Source organism: Cebus imitator, unplaced genomic scaffold, assembly GCF_001604975.1.
Source record: "Cebus imitator isolate Cc_AM_T3 unplaced genomic scaffold, Cebus_imitator-1.0 Scaffold47, whole genome shotgun sequence".
Lineage (NCBI taxonomy): Eukaryota > Metazoa > Chordata > Mammalia > Primates > Cebidae > Cebus > Cebus imitator.
Window position 1 is genome coordinate 85,042 of NW_016107362.1, and position 17,515 is coordinate 102,556.

Sequence of the window (17,515 nt, forward strand, 5' to 3'; positions counted from 1 at the left end):
TCTTGACCTTGTGATCCGTCCGCCTCGGCCTCCCAAAGTGTTGGGATTACAGGCGTGAGCCACTGCGCCCGGCCGAGCAAAGGAGTTTTGACTTGCTCTGTTTCCAACCTTTTCTGGCTCACCCCTCCTTAGGGATTCTGGTGGTCCTCTCTTCCTAAGAGGCCACCATACTCATGCCCAGCTTAGTGTGGACACCTGACTGGCAAAGTACACTACAGCCCAAACTTGCTGGGCTTAAGCACTCCTCTTGCCTCAGCTTCCTGAGTAGCTGGGACTCCAGGTGCATACCACTGCAGCCAGCTGCTATAATTTTTTTGTTAAAGCATAAGCAAAGTTAAGATACTGTGCAACTGGATAAATTTTTACATACGTATATAACCATGTAACCACCAACTGGATCAAAATATAGTATTTTTTAGCACTATAATGCCTCACTTTTGTTCCTCCCACTCACAACTCCTGCCCACCCTCACCATTATCATATTTTTTTATTGCCATAAATTCTAGTTCATCTTGAATTTCACAAAAATGGAATCACACAGTATGTATTCTTTTGCATCTGGCTTTTGTCACTCAACATGTCTGAGTCTCATCCATGTTGAATATGTCACTGACATTGAGCATACCAATGATATGCTCTTTTTCACTGTTATGTAGTGCTCCAATGTGTGATCACATTATATCAATTATCTTGTTGATAAGACGTCTAAATTATTTCCCATTTTGGGCTATTAATAAATCTGCCATAAATATTCTTTTATAATGTCTTTTAAAAAGTGGGCGCACAGTGACTCACGCCTGTAATCCCAGAACTTTGGGAGGCCAAGGCCGGTGGATCACAAGGTCAAGAGATCGAGACCATCCTGGCCAACATGGTGATACCCCGTCTCTACTAAAAATATAAAAATTAGCTGGGCATAGTGGTGCACACCTGTAGTCCCAGCTACTCAGGAGGCCAAGGCAAGAGAATCACTTGAACCTAGAAGGCAGGGGCTACAGTGAGCCAAGACTGTACCACTGCACTTCAGCCTGGCAACAAAGCAAGAGTCTGCCTCAAAAAAAAAAAACAAAAAAGTGGGCATAGGTACTAATTTCTTTTAGAAATTTTAGAAATTAATACCTAGGAATGAAGCTGATAGGCCACAATGAAGGTGTATGTTTAGCTTTGGTAGATATTACTGGTTTTCAGTGGTTAAACCACATTCTTATCAGCAAGGCGTGAGGTATTTATATTTACAGGCATGTAGTGGCATCTAATTGTGATTTTAATTTGCATTTCCTTGATAAATAATGATGGTGAGCATACATTATCGACCAAGTAGATATTCTGTGCCTGTTTATGTCTTTCAGAAGGGCAGCATCACTGAGTAAAATTTTTATGTGTTGTCATTTTCTTACCCAGGTAAGTAGATACCCTTAGTCATAGTAAGTGTTAGTGAAAAAACATTAGAAAATAGTTTCCACGTAGCATAAGGTGTGGAATTAAGAAATAAACCATACTAAGTTGTTAAATATTAATGAAAGTAAATCACCACCCCTACATGCATTAATAAAAGACCAAGATTAACCAATTATTTTCTAGTATGCCTGCCAAAAATTATTTAATGTTTATGTAATTAATTTTTCCTATGATTAAGATCCTTTATTTTTCTCTATCAGATTCCAGTTCTGAAACCTAAACATTCACATTTAAATATGGATAGGCACTAAATGTCAATTATACCTCAGTAAAGCTCAGAGAAGAGAGTAATGACTTCATGAATATCTAGTCTCACCTATTTTACCTACTGTGTCTTTGGTATCTTTTAATATTTCAATTGTACAGATACAAAACACAATTATTCACCTGCCTTAGGAAAAGGGAATAGTTGATGCAAAAAATGTTTTGTTCCTGCACAGCATATTAGGAGAAAATGTTTTGGTATAAAAATTCAACTTCTCTCCCTATATACACACAATATAATCTTTCAACTAGCTATATAGGGAGATAATTGCAAGTAATAGTACTGTTGGCTTAACTTTGGTCAAAAAGAGAAGTCAGTCGGAAGTTTTCAACTGCAAGCTTTGTTTTTAAGGTTGTCATTCTGGGTGCTGAGAATAGTCTGAGTAGGGAAAAGTCAGAAGCAGGGAGGCTGACTAATGCAATTATCCAGGCTAGAAGTAATGTGTTTGAAAACGCATTACTAGTAAAGCTCCAGTTAAAATTTTGGAACTTTTGCCGAAAGATCGACAGAGCATGGGGTATTACCAAGGATCATGATGTGATTTTGGCCTGAGCAAATGCAAGGATGTATTTGCCAATAACTTAGTTGGGGAAGACTACAGAAACAGGTTTCAGGTTAGGAGGCTATCAGTTCAGTTTTTCATATGTTCGATATGTTCATTATATATTCAAGTAAAGATGATAAGCAGGTAGCAGGATAGGAGTCTCAAGTTCAGGGAAGATAATTTGCGAGTTTGCAGTATGTAAAGGTGAAGTTATGAAATCAGGTGAGCTTACCAAGAAAGTGAGTGCAGCTAGAAAGGAGCAGAAATCCGAGACTTATCCCTGAGGCATTCTAATACACACAGATCCAGGAGATATGAGAGGAACTGGTTAAGGAGTCTGGGAGTGAGCACAGGAAAGGGAGAATAGGAAAACTAATGTCCCAGAAGTGCCAAATGAAAAAAGTACAGTGTCTCTAATACTGCAAATATATACTCATATCACTGAATCTTAGAGCTTTCAGGAACCGTGGGGATAAAGTAATGGATTATTTTATTTTCTATTTCTCTTTCTCTTTCTGCTACTTCTCAAGAGCCTCTACTTACAGGAACCTAATGGATTAAAAACACTGACACTTAAGTTCAATAAATCGGCAAAAGTCACAAATCAAAGAAGAGTAACAGAGAAGATAAAAAGCCTATTCCACACTGGTTTTTTTTTTTTTTTTTTTTAAAGGCAAGAATCTCACTCTGTTGCCCAGGCTGGAGTACAGTGCTGCAATCTCAGCTCACTGTAACCTCCACCTCCTGGGTCCAAGCAATTCTCCTGCCTCAGCCTCCAGAGTAGCTGGGACTATAGGCGCATGTAAAAATTAGCCATGCCTGGCTAATTTTTTGTGTTTTTAGTAGAGACAGGGTTTCACTGTGTTAGCCAGGATGATCACTATCTCCTGACCTTGTGATCCACCGCGCCCAGCCTATTTCACATTGTTTTATATTTGAAAGTCTTGATCGATGTGGAATATAGAATATATGGGAATATAGATCAAGAAACTAGATCCCAAGAGATGATCTACTGAGGGACAGGATTTACTCTGATGTGCTACTGGAATAGAGAAAGAAAACAAAACCTGCAACTCTAGTCTGTACATCCAGTTACTAAGCAAACCAAATTGGCCATACACTAAATGCTGTCATTCCTATTTCATTTTCCTTCAGGTACCATTTTTTCCCCCTTTCTTAACAAATCAAACACATAGCTTAGGGTGGGTGTGGTGGCTCACTCCTGTAATTCCAACACTTTGGGAGGCCGAGGCAGGAGGATCACCTGAGGTCAGGAGTTTGAGGCCAGCCTGGCCAACATGATGAAATCCCATCTCTACTAAAAGTACAAAAGTAGCTGGGCATGGTGGCATGTGCTTGTAATCCTAGCTTCTCAGGAGGCTAAGGCAGGAGAATCACTTGAATCCAGGCGGCAGAGGTTGCAGTGAGCTAAGATTGTGCCACTGCACTCAAGCCTAGGCAACAAGAGTGAAACTCTGTCTCAAAAAACAAACAAAAAAAAACAACCATAGCTTAAAAATTCTAGTACCAACAATAATATATAATCTTTAGAAGATCAGGTAGCCAGGCTGGGCCCATTAAACACAGTTTTGGCTCCAAGTCTTCCTATCAATTGCTATTTATTTTGTTCTGTTATACCTTCTCTTGCAAAAGAGTAAAATCAGAAGAAAAGGTCATAATAACACACATTTTTTCTAATTTTATGGTTTTCTCCTACTCCAATTACTTTTTATATCTTTGGCCTTAGTTTTTCTATCTATAAAATCATGTGCTAAATAATTAACTATCATCTAGATTATGCAAGTTTCCAGCCTGGGAAACTAGAACCCTGTCTCTACAAAAAATACAGAAATTAGCTAGGCATGGTGGTTTGCACCTGTATTCCCGGCTACTTGGGAAGCTGAGGTAGCAGGACTGCTTGGACTTAAGGCTGCTGTGAGCTATGAGTGCACCACTGCACTCCAGCCTGGGCAACAGGGCAAGACCCTGTCTCAACAGAAACAATAAAAAGCAAAGCTCTATTCTAAGAGAATTATATAAAACAACTTATTAAATCCTCTCAGCTCTATGAAGTGGGTGTCAACCCATTTTGCAGATGAGGACACTAAGCCACACAGACTTTAGGCAATTTGCTTATGACCACGCAGCTTGGTAAACTGGAGAGCAAAGACGTGAACCTGATGGCTCCAGAGTAGGAACTCTTAAAATGCTTAAATGCTGTGCAGAACAAATGAAACAAACCAAATGAAAGCACAATACTGCTATCCAAATGAAGACATCACCTACAAAGGTGGTCCTTGTTGGAATTCACGAACCAAAAACCTTAACTGTGCTCAATTAACACAACTTGCAGCAATTCTGTAGCTTACATTTCATCTGAGGGGGAGATGGCTACTTCAATACTTACTTTTTACTTTTTTAGTCTTTCACAAATATCTTCTTAAGATAGCAAAGAATCAAATTTACCAAAATAACAAATGAAATCCAAGGCTTTTCAAAATGTAAAGCTAGCATCTAACATTATCTAACAAGTCTCTATTTAAAAATGGATTGTGATCTCAATTATATTGCATTTACAATTACGTACTTAAGAGATTTCATAAAGTTATGCCCAAGCAAGATAAAATATAATATATGTTTTGAGGCAATTACACATTTAACACTCTCATAGTCTTGGTATTCAAATCAGGAGAGAAGGTGAATTCAAAATCTCTTACCATTGATCTTTCAGGATATCCAAACAAATAGCCCCTGTGACGGAACTAATATTAGGATGCCATATTTTAGTGATAAACCGGACCTAGAATATAAAGCACACTTGAGTTTTTAAGTAACAGAAACAAAACAGTTTACGTAGAACTACAAGCAAATGAAATCTTCAATCTAAAAAAAGAAAGGTCCCTATATCTATTAAGTCATTTTGCCTAGGTGTAAGAAAAGGTATAGAAGACAAAGGATTCAGTAAGCTGAATGTTGTCACTAATATATATTGTTTTTAAACTCTTTAATAAATGTTCCACCTTTAAATAAACTCAACAATTACTAGGAGCTTACATTTTACCTAGCATAATGGTAGATGATATGAGACTACAACAGAGATTAAAATCCATTTTGGTAAACAAAGTAGTACACAAAATAAAAACATATTAAGTGGCACTTTTCTTCATGTGAGGCAGGGTGCAAAATAGGTTTGAGGAAAAATGCAAGTAAAATCAGTGAATGGAAGCACAAATAGTAAGTGGCTGTGCTTCTCTTAATCTTTCTGTAGAATTTTTTCTCAAATTCTTTTTATTGGAGGGCCTATTATGATGTAGCAGGCACTGAGAAGACTCTAAGGCTTAGAGTTTAAGAAATCTACCCAAAATCAAATAGGTGGTTAAACACAGACTAATGTAAACTCCCACAATCTGTTTCCAGATTCTGAGTCTAATCATCTCATTATTTGTCTCAATATGTAAGAATAATAAACCAACAAGTGAAAATGCTAAAACATGAGGATCGCTTGAATCTGAAAGGTTGAGGCTGCAGCAAGCTGTGATTGTGCCATGGTACTACAGCCTGAGCAAGAGAGCGTGACCAAATGAAAAAAATTAACTCTTTAATATATGCTCCTAAGCTATATGGGAAGAAGCTAAGAGTTTCCACTTCTCTCATCTCTTTGCCACTTCTTGATTTTTCTATACTACCTGTTTCTTCCTTATATCCTGCTCGCTCACTAACTCATGTTCAATCTAAAAAAGGACTTTAATTCTCCAATGACTTCAAAATACAGAAAACTCCTGATCTCAAGTGATCCACCAACCTCGGCCTCCCAAAGTGCTGGGATTACAGATGTGAGCCATCGCACCTGGCCATATCTTACTTTTTATTTTATTTATTTATTTTTGAGACACGGTCTCAAAGCATATTACATTATTAAGCCAGCTTTAACTCCCTTATCATACAAAGAAATGCTATTTTACTTTGAATATGCATGTACAGATCAGCATATGCTGATTAAAGATTATTAGCATTGGTATGTATATGTAATACATTAACATGTAAAAAGTATGTTGATAACACCAAGGAAAAAGAGCAAAATTCACAACTTAAACTCTTTTTTTTGAGAGAGTCTTGCTCTGTTGTGCCAGGCTGCAATGCAGTGGGACAATCTCAGCTCACCGCAACCTCTGCCTCCCAGGTTCACAAAATTCTTCTGCCTTAGCCACCTGAGTTGCTGGGACTACAGGCCCATGCCACCACCCAACTAGTTTTTTTTTTGGTATTTTTAGTAGAGATAGGTTTTAGCCATTTTGGCCAAGCTGGTCTTGAACTCCTGAGCTCAAGCCATTCACCAGCCCCTGCCTCCCTAAGTGCTGGGATTACAAGTGTGCAAACCACCATACCCAGCCTACAACTTAATCTCTATTAGAGCAGGGCATACCATTGGGCTAGAATTTTACTAATCTAATGATTTTTTCACTAACACAATATACACTGCAATTTAATGACAGAAATCATATTGGTTGTATGCATTTAATCAAATTCCTTCTACACTATTTTTCACTTGATTCAAAGATGTTTTTTTCTCTGTTTAGAAGTAACCCTATGCCTCTGGTCAATAATTTATTCCATAATAATAAACAAAATATTCTGTGACCACGATAAGACAAATGTGAATTTTTAATCTTTTTTCAAATTCTAGCTGCACAGTAGTAACAAGAATATAACCAGCTACTTTGATACTTTTACCTCATTAAGACTTAAAATTAAGCCTGAGTCCCAACACATGTGAACACATAATTCAGCAAGAAATTTACATAAATAATTCCCATTCTTCCCATTTATTTACCAACCAGTAAAAATTCAAATCAATGAAGTATACATCTAGAACATATTTATCATGTCTATTAACATTTACCATAAGAGCGTAATGCCATAAGTGAGGTATATTTTGTTTGTTCTTTTTTGTTTTTTTAAAAAATGTTATTACATATATACCATATTTAAAGAACACTAAACTGCAACTATGACTAATTGGCTGAAGCCACAGTAAGACAAATTGGGGTTGAACCGAGGAAGGTGTTTCCAAATGTCAAAGCCACCTTCAAAAGGAACAGCTGGAATTAGAGATGTAGAGGCCTCTCTTTTTTTTTTAAATTTAATATGAATAATGGAAGCACTGTGGTTTGCATCTTTTTCTTTTTATTGTGATTAGAGACAGGGCCTTGCTATGATGTCCAGGCTGAACTCAAACTCCTGAGCTCAAATGCTTCTCCTGCCTTGACTTCCCAAAGTGCTGGGATTATATAGGTGTGAGCCACCATGCCTGGTCAGATAATAGAGGCTAAACAGCAATATGAGGTAGTAGCAAAAACATCAGATATACTTCAGTTCTTATGTTTTCAGTCTATTTTTCTCATTTCAATGAAACAGGGGGGTGGGTGTGGCGGCTCATACCTGTAATCCCAGCACTTTGGGAGGCCAAGGTGAAGGGATCACTTGAGCCCAGGAGTTAAAGGCTGCATTAAGCTATGATTGTGCATGCCACTACACTCCAGACTGAGCAACAGCGCAAGATACCATCTCTAAAAAATTGGGAATGAGGCGGAAGAGATTTAATAAAACAGTTATTATTTATTTCAAGAATTAAAGTAACAGGTCAAAGTGCCTAAAATAGAGCCATAACTATGCAATTACTTTGAAGCTATTATACACTATAAAGGCTACACCTTTACTGAGACATAATTCACCCACCTACAGTGTACAACTTTCTTTTCTTTTTTCTTTTTATTTTATTTTTTTGAGATGGAGTCTCGCTCTGCCGCCCAGGCTAGAGTGCAATGGTACGGGGTCTCAGCTTACTGCAACCTCCGCCTCCTAGGTTCAAGCAATTCTCCTGCCTCAGCCTCTCAAGTAACTGGAATTACCGGTGCGCACCACCTCACCCAGCTAATGTTTCTTATTTTCAGCAGAGAATTACAGGTGCTCGCCACCTCACCAGCTAATTTTTTTATTTTTAGCAGAGACAAGGTTTCACCATGTTGGCCAGGCTGGTCTCAAACTCCTGACCTCAGGTGATCCACTCACCCCAGTCTTCCAAAGTGCTGGGTTACAAGCATGAGACACCTCGCCCGGCAAGTGTACAACTTTCTAACTTTTAGTATATTCACAGACTTGTGCAATTATCACCACAATCTAATTTTTTACTATTTTATCACCTTAAAAAGAAACCCTGTAACCATCAGCAGCTACTTTCCCATTCTTCTATCTCTAAACCACCACCAATCTCCTTTCTGTCTCTGGGATTTCCCTTTTCCAATGTTTCATATAAATAAAACAATACAATGTAAAGCTTTTGTGTCTAGTTTCTTTCATTTAGCATACTGTTTTCAAGGTTCATGTACGCATTTATCAGTACTTCATTCTTCTTTATAACCAAATAGTATTCCACAGTATGGACATACGACGTATTATTTATCCATTCACCAGTCGATGGGCATTTTTGGTTGCTTCCATTTTTTGGCTATAATGAACAGTGCTGGTATAAACATCTGTGTACAAGTTACTGTGTGAATGAATGTTATACCTAGAAGTAGAAATGCTGAGTCACAAGAGAACTCTAAGTTTGCCATTTTGATCAAACTGTTTCCCAACGAGGCTGCGATATCTTACATTTCCTCAAGCAATATATGAGAATTTCAATTTATAGAGAAAATTTAAGTGTCAATGCTACTGTATTTTAAAATGTTGTTATAGAGGAAAGCCAACAAGCTATTTTAGAAAAGGCCTCCCTCTCTTGGGGTGGCAGTCACTGGTTAATGCCATGTAACATTTACCAAGTGCTCACTACTATTCCAGGCACTTGTAACTATTACATTTCATCAAATCTCAGGCACCATCAACTATTTAAGACACCACCGTTTTATGTACCCTTATGTAATATGGTTTGGATTTGTGTCCCCGCTCAAATCTCATGTCAAATGATAATCCTCAATGTTGGAGGTGGGGCCTGGTGGGAGGTGACTGGATCATGGGGCTGGTTTCTCATGGTTTGACACCATCCCCCTTGGTGTCATGGTGTTGTGAGTTCTCATGAGAACTAGTTGTCTTCAAGTGTGTGATATTTCCCCCAACTCTCTCTTGCTCCTGTTCCTGCCAAGTAAGATGTGTCTGCTTCCCCTCGGTCTTCTGCCGTGATTGTAAGTTTCCTGAGGCATTCTCAGAAGCAGAAGCCACTGTGCTTCCTGCACAGTCTACATAACCATGAGCCAATTAAACCTCTTTTTTTTTGAGATGGAGTCTCGGTTTATCAGAGCCATATGTAATCTGGGTTCCATTTAACTTCTGAGCCTCAGCTCATTCATTTATTAGGGCAGTTATAAAAACTTTTGGGAAAGGTATATAAAATTCCTAGCACAGGCTAGGTGCTGTGGCTCATGCCTGTAATCCCAGCACTTTGGGAGCCCGAGGCAGGTGGATAACCTGAGGTCAGGAGTTCAAGAGCAGTCTGGCTAACATGGTAAAACCCCGTCTCTACTAAAAATAAAAAAAATTAGCCAGGAGTGACGGTAGGTGCCTGTAATCCCAGCTACTCCGGAGGCTAGGGCAGGCAGTAGAATCGCCTGAACCCAGGAGGAGAAAGTTGTGGTAAACCGAGATTGCGCCACTGCACTCCAGCCTGGGCAACAAGAGTAGGACTCCGTCTTAAAAAAAAAAAAAAAAAAAAAAAATTCCTAGCACAAAACAAGTGACAGCTGCTACCCTCATTATTAAATAGTAAAAATACAGTGGTTGAGAAAAGTCCTTCTAAGAGCTCTTTTCTTTCTTCCTTTCTCATTTCCATGAAAAAACAAAAAACTAAATCAAACAAAACCCAAATGTCCATCAACAGCAGAGTGAAAAAACAAAATTTGGTCTACACTTACAATGGAGTATTATTCAGCCTTAAAAACAAAGAAATTCTGAAACATGGTATAACATGAATGAACCTTGATTACATTATGCTAAATGATATAAGCCAGACACAAAACAGCATTATAGAATTCCACCTACATGAGGTTCCTGAAGTAGTCTAATTCAGAGAAACAGAAACAGTGGTTACCAGAAGCTGGGAGCAGGGAATAATAGGGAGTTATTGCCTAATGGGTACAAAGTTTCAGTTTGGGAAGGTGAGAAAGTTCTACAGACAGATGATGGTAAAGGTTAAACAACAAGATAAATATACTGCCACTGAACTGTTCACATAAAAATGATTACAATGGGCCAGGCACAGTGGCTCACGCCTGTAATCCCAGCACTTTGGGAGGCTGAGGCAGGTGGAACACAGGGTCAGGAGTTAAAGATAAACCTGGCCAAGATGGTGAAACCCCATCTGTACTGAAAATACAAAAATTAGCCAGGCATGGTTGCAGAAGTCTGCAACTCCAGCTACTCGGGAGGCTGAGGCAGAAAACTGCTTGAACCCGAGAGGCAGAGGTTTGCAGTGAGCCAAGATCGCGCTACTGCGCTACTGCACTCCAGCCTAGGTGACAGAGTGAGACTCTGCCTCAAAAAAAAAAAAACATAAACAACAGACTAATAGGCAGCCCACACTGCTAGGTGAGCCAAAATTACCTTGGAACTTCCATTATCTTATCTATTCTTAAATTGGAACAACTAATAGGTTGAATGAACAAATTCTAGAACATTCTGAGTGACTGCTATTATTTGCTCAAGGGACACTATACTATTGGGAACTACTGATAGTATATAGGTATATAAGAAATGGTCCTTGACTCAGGAGCATAAAAGCTGGTAAAAGATAAATACCAAAATAATACATGAGTTGGAACTATATTTGTGTTGCCACTATATAAATTGTATAAAACGCTATTGAGAGAGTAGAGGGAGAAACATTTGATTAAGTCATCTTAATGGAGAAAGTGATACTTGGGCCTCAGAGAAAACTAGAATTTTAAATAATAGGGAAAAGATTTAAGTGAAAATGATAGAAAACTGTGGAAGAATAAATATCATCTACAAATAAACACTCTAAGATGGAAAATGAGACCCACATTGCGAGTGGAAGCGGTAAAGGATTAGAGTAAAAAAGAAGATTGGGGTCAGGTTCTAGGAGGTTTTAAGTGCCAATCTATGAAGTTTAGACTTTATTCAGGGAAAGAAAAGAAGCATGATCGAAACTTCACCCTAGGAAGATTTCTAGACCAACAGTGCAGAGAATGAGTAGAAATGGCAAAGATGAAAGGATGATTAAATAATAGACAAAACAGGGAATAAAGTTGAATGCCTAAATTAAAGTGCTGATGACAGTAAAAGCGAGACATAAAGGAAGTGGTTCAATCAAAAAATAAGTTTAGGTTGGGAATAAAGGGGGAATGCAATACTCTATGATCATGTATAACAGGATCCTGTTATACATGATCATAGAGTATTGCATTCCCCCTTTCAACATTTATCACAGTTCAATTATATTTCAATATTGCTCACAGCTGCAATCTCCATTTCTGAGCTCTATGAAAGTAGTAACAGTGTCTTCGCTACTGCTATATTCCTTGGCACACAGTACTCAAATAATGGCTGAATGAAGGTAGAATGTACTCTCCTAAAACACATACTTCTTTGAGTCAAGTAAGAACCTCTGCTTATATGTAAAAGGGCTCTCTAAATTTGGGAACACTGCAAGTATTTCTAGATCTAGTATATAAACCATTGTCAGATGTACATCCTATTCCAGTTTTGAGCCATTACTGGCTGCCTTTGGGTAAGTTTGCTTTTCAATCTAATTTCAGAGGCAAGCCATCTGCCACTACCTAAAATCCTGCCCACATCAAGTTTACACAGTAAACAACTCAAAAAGCTGTGACTTTAATAAGCCCTAAAATATATATTAATAAAATGAGGTCAGAAACATAAAATATTTTATAAGTTCATGCACAAAAATAGGCTTACAATACCTTAGGGGGATTAAATGGGTATGTTTCTGGTATTTTTATCTCTAGTTGATATCTTCCTCCTAAAAAAAAAATGGGGAAAACAAAGTTAAGAATGCTGCTCACTTCAAATATGTAAAGACAAATATATTGATGAACTTTTCAAAGCAGCTATTATTTTATATTCAATTATAAACATTCATTTTAAAGTTGAAACCCAGAAAGTAATCAAAAGCACTAGTTTTTAGTTTAAAGGCTGTTAAAGTATACAGATCCTGAAGCTATCTAGGGACGATAAAAAAAAAAAGAGAGAAAAAAAAAATAAAGCATACAGAATATCCATTTCATACAACTGTATTTGTTTATCAGTGAGTAACAGAGCTAGAGATAAATACATTAAATCCAAACAATCCAACACCAACATTTCATCAGGGCAATTAACTATTATAGTTTTTTTTTTAAAGACAGGGTTTCACCATGTTGGTCAGGCTGGTCTTGAACTCCCGACCTCAGGTGATCTGCCCGCCTTGGCCTCCAACGTGCTTGGATTACAGGCTTACAGGCGTGAGTCACCACGCCCTGCCTAACTATTATAGTTTTAATCGCCTACTGTTTTCTCTAATCCACCTTAAGAATTGCTAAATAACCATAAAAAAAAAAAAAGGAGGAGGCAAGGCGGTATAAAAGTATAGATGATACAAAGGATAGAGATTATGCCATAAACAAAATTCTACGTTTAACTGGTTCTCGAAAACGAAATAAGGTCCCAATCTTTTCATTTGTGCCCTAAATTAAATGTTCATACTTATTTGTTAATTTTAATTACACCATTTTATTGGTGCAATTAAACTGCAATTACTTTTGCACAAATGTAATAAAAACAACCTGGTTCCATGGCTAATGCTTGTAATCTCAACACTTTGGGAGGCCAAGGTGGGAGGTCTGCTTAAAGCTAGGCCAGGAGTTTGAGTACAGCCTGGTCAATATAGCAAGATCTTGGCTCTATTTTAATATAAAAAACGTTATATCCTTAAATTTTTAAACAAAATTCAATGAGAGAGAGACAAAAAGACAAAAAGCTATTTTTTTTAAATGGGCATATAAAGTGTAAAATTTTACCAAGGAGCTTTTCTAATGAGTAATATACAAATAGAAGGCACCTTTTTGTTTTGTTTTGACGTTATCTTAGGCAACTAGCGGCTAAACAAGCATTTTTTTAAAGCTCATCTAGCTTCTCGCAGCTGGGGTACTCAAGGAGAGGATAACTGCCTCTTAAGAAACTCTAGGCAGGGCACAATGGCTCACACCTGTAATCCCAGCACTTTGGGAGGCTGAGGTGGGCCCATCACTTGAGGCCAGGAGTTCAAGACCAGACTGGCAAACATGGCAAAACCCATCTCTACTAAAAATACAAAAATTAGCCGGGTGTTGTGGCAGGTGCCTGTAATCCCAGTTACTTGGGAGGCTGAGGTGCAAGAATCGCTTGAACCCAGGAGGCGGATAATGCACTGAGCCAAGACTGCGCCACTGCACTCCAGCCTGGGTGACAGAGCAAGAATCTGTCTCAACAAAAAAAAAAAGAAAGAAGGAAAGAAAGAAAGAAGAAAGAAAGAAAGAAAGAAAGAAAGAGGAAGGAAGGAAGGGAGGGAGGGAGGGAGATAAGAAAAGAAACTCTGAAGGGAAAAGTCTTGCACTGGATGAGAGGCTGGATTCAACTCCTAATTCTAATGCACCTTCTAAGATTTTATGAAAAATTATTAATAACATGGAATATTATAAAATATAGTCAATAAAACTGTGCTATTATTTATATATAAGACTGAGATTTTGTTTCAAGATAATCAAAGAATAGATTAGATCAAAGATGGCCATGAGCTGATAAGTTACTAAAGTTGGCTGGACAGGTTTCATTATATTCTTCTTTTTTATGTATCTGAAACTTCTTGTAATAAAAAGTAAAATAAAAAATTCTGTGTTCATGGGGAGAAATGCCAGATATAGGTGATGGGGAGGAAGGCAGCACATCACACTGCCATGTGTGTACCTATGCAACCCCAAAACCTAAAATGCAATTAAAAAAAAATTAGAAAAAAAAATTTTGTGTTAGGAGCATTATTATCTTCAAAATTCTATACACTCAGCTCTCTAAAAAGTCAAACAGGAGACTTTCTTCAGTATATTCTAGACTGTCAAATATACCTCCTCACTCCTCCATTGTTATGAATGGATAGATAACTGTGAATTTGAGGGGGGGAAAAGTGGTACTATTTTCTTCAAGCCCTTTTTGGTTCTAATCCTTCTCTTTTTTTTTTGAGACAGGGTCTCGCTCTGTTGCCCAGAATGGAGTGCAGTGGCGAGATACTGATTTGGTTCCAGCGATTTTTGTGCCTCAGTCTCCTGAGTAGCTAAGATTACAGGTGCCTGTCACCCCCACGTCTAGCTTTTGTTTTTTGAGACTGAATCTTGCTTGTCACCCATGCTGGAATGCAACGGCACTATCATGGCTCACTGCAACCTCTACCTCCTGGGTTCAAGCAGTTCTCCTGCCCCAGCCTCCCAAGTAGCTGGGATTATAGGCGCCTGCCACCATCCCCAGCTAATTTTTGTATTTTTAGTAGAGACAAGGTTATACTCTGTTGGCCAGACTGGTCTCAAACTCCTGACCTCAGGTGATTCCCCCGCCTCGGCCTCCCAAAGTGCTGGGATTACAGGCATGGGCCACTGAGCCCAGCCAATTTTTCTATTTTTAGTAGAGATGGGGTTTACCATGTTGGTCAGGCTGGTCTTGAATTCCTGCCTCAGGTGATGCGCCTGCCTCAGGCTCCCAAAGTGCTGAGATTATAGGCATGAGCCATTATGCTTGACCTTTTTTTTTTTTTTTTTTTGGATATGGAGAATCACTTGCCCAGGCTAGAGTGCAGTGGGGCAATCTTGGCTCACTGCAACCTCCACTTCCTGGTTCAAGTGATTGTCCTACCTCAGCCTCCTGAGTAGCTGGGACTAAAGGCACTTACCACCAGCCTGGCTAATTTTTGTATTTTTTAAGTAGAGATGGGGTCTCACCATTTTGGCTAAGCTGTTCTTGACCTCCTGACCTCAAATGATCCACCTGGCTTGGCCTCCCTAAGTGCTGGGATTACAGGCGTGAGCCACCTCGCTTGGCTACTAGTTCTTTTTAATAGAATCCAATAGTGACTAATGTATGAGTTGAACTAAATGCCTCAATCACAGAATGTATAATAATAATGAAATTTAAAGAAAAGTAGCAGAAAGAAAAAAAGGACAGGTAAGAGAAAGGTACCTGAAGAAACTGTCTATACCCAGAATTATAAATGCTACCTTCAAATATAGTTATAATAAATTTGGCTTCAGCACTACATAGGCTTTTCTTTTTCCTTCCTAAGAATAATTTTTTTTTTCTGGTTAAACTCCAGATTACCATCTCTATAACCCATCATACAAAGTTCTTCTTGAATGGCCAAAATAATCTCTTAGGAGCAATGTGAGAGCTGAGAGATATTACATAAATAATGCTGGACTCCAGAGTCTCCAAAATCTTATAACTATCCCATATGTTGCATGCTCTGACAACTTTCAATATATAACCACTTAGCATTAATCACAGCACTATTTGATCAGGGTAATGCACCTAATAATACTAATACTAATTTATGATAACTACATTATTCATATTATAATAGCTTTTACTATAAAACATTAACTTTTGAAGAATAGCTTTTAATATTAAAAATTAATGATCTTGGCCAGGTGTGGTGGCTCACGCCTGTAATCCCAGCACTCTGGGATGCCGAGGCGGGCGGATCATGAGGTCAAGAGATCAAGACCATCCTGGCCAACATGATGAAACCCCGTCTCTATTAAAAATACAAAAATTAGCTGGGCATGGTGGGGCGTGCCTGTAGTCCCAGCTACTCAGGAGGCTGAGGCAGGAGAATTGCTTGAACCTGGGAGGCAGAAGCTGCAGTGAGCCGAGATGGCACCACTGCACTCCAGCCTGGGACCCGGCGACAGAGTGAGACTCTGTCTCAAAAAGAAAAAAAAAAAATTAATGATCTTTAACTTAACCCAAACAGGATGAGTTGGGAAAGAAATGAAATTTTTTGAACTGTCAACAATGACTAGAAGAATTTTTAGGAAGAAAAGCTCAAGAACTAAACTGTCCCTTTGTCATTGAATTATTAAGGTAAAAGAAGTTAAGAAAATTGAGTTAAGTGGCATGCACAATATGGCATTTTCCTATAAGTATTCTACTTCACAATCTGATTCTTTTAATACTAAAAAAACAGCTGCCTCATTACTTAATAACGGTTATAAAAGCTAACATTCCACATGTAAACTTTTGACTTAGCATTTTAGATTTCTAAAAACTCAAAAAATTGTAACATCCTTGCAATAAATGTTTAAATATTTTACCTATCATCATATTTCAAAGAAAAAGCATTAAAGTTTATGCCCTTAGTGTTTTTCCTCAATAAAACGAGTAACTTAACAGTTTTACAAAAAAATAATAGAATTCAAGTCATTCTATCTCAAATACATGCCAAAAAGTGTATTAAATCTAATTTTATAAAAATATTGTCTCATTTAGCAGCAGCAGCTGAAATAAGCACTTTTTTTTTTTTTTTTTTTTAGAGGGAGTCTCCCTCTGTTGCCCAGGTTGGAGTACAGTGGAGCAATCTTGGCTCACTGCAACCACCATCTCCAGGGTTCAAGTGATTCTCCTGCCTCAGCCTCCTGAGTAGCTGGGATTACAGGCATATGCCACCACACCCAGCTTATTTTTGTATTTTTAGCAGAGACAGGGTTTTGCCATGTTGGTCAGGCTGTTCTTGAACTCCTGACCTTGTGAACCACCTGCCTTGGCCTCCCAAAGTGCTGGGATTACAGGCATGAGCCACCATACCTAGCCAGAAATAGGCACTTTTCAATGACCAAAGTTTTGGCCAGATTCTCAGTATCAAGGAAAAAGAAAAAAAAAAAAAAAAAAAAAAAAAAAAAAAAAAAAAAAAATAAAAAAAAAAAAAAAAAAAAATCACCAAACTTGTTTCAAACCAATAAAGAATATATTTTAATTGTCCTGTAAGTATACATTATGCAATTTAAAAAAATCATGTATTAAATATTGCTTCTACCTACCTAATTTAGCTCAGAAAGCGCCCTGTTTATAAAAATCAATTAAAAAATTTAAAACTTTGGCCGGGCGCGGTGGCTCAAGCCTGTAATCCCAGCACTTTGGGAGGCCGAGGCGGGTGGATCACGAGGTCAAGAGATCGAGACCATCCTGGTCAACATGGTGAAACCCCGTCTCTACTAAA

The 17,515-nt window shown here is 38.2% G+C and overlaps 1 protein-coding gene across 3 annotated transcripts in view; it reads right to left on the reverse strand.

The window, feature by feature from the left end:
* The window catches only part of UBE2K (ubiquitin conjugating enzyme E2 K), an 82,134-nt gene that overhangs the window by 18,676 nt on the left and 45,943 nt on the right, over positions 1-17,515 (reverse strand). For all 3 annotated transcript variants that reach the window (XM_017527247.2, XM_017527245.2, XM_017527248.2), the window contains 2 exons: positions 12,204-12,262; positions 4,986-5,068 (listed from right to left, as the gene is read on the reverse strand). In XM_017527247.2, the coding sequence (XP_017382736.1) occupies positions 4,986-5,068; positions 12,204-12,262 (142 nt within the window). The remainder of the gene's footprint in view (positions 1-4,985; positions 5,069-12,203; positions 12,263-17,515) is intronic.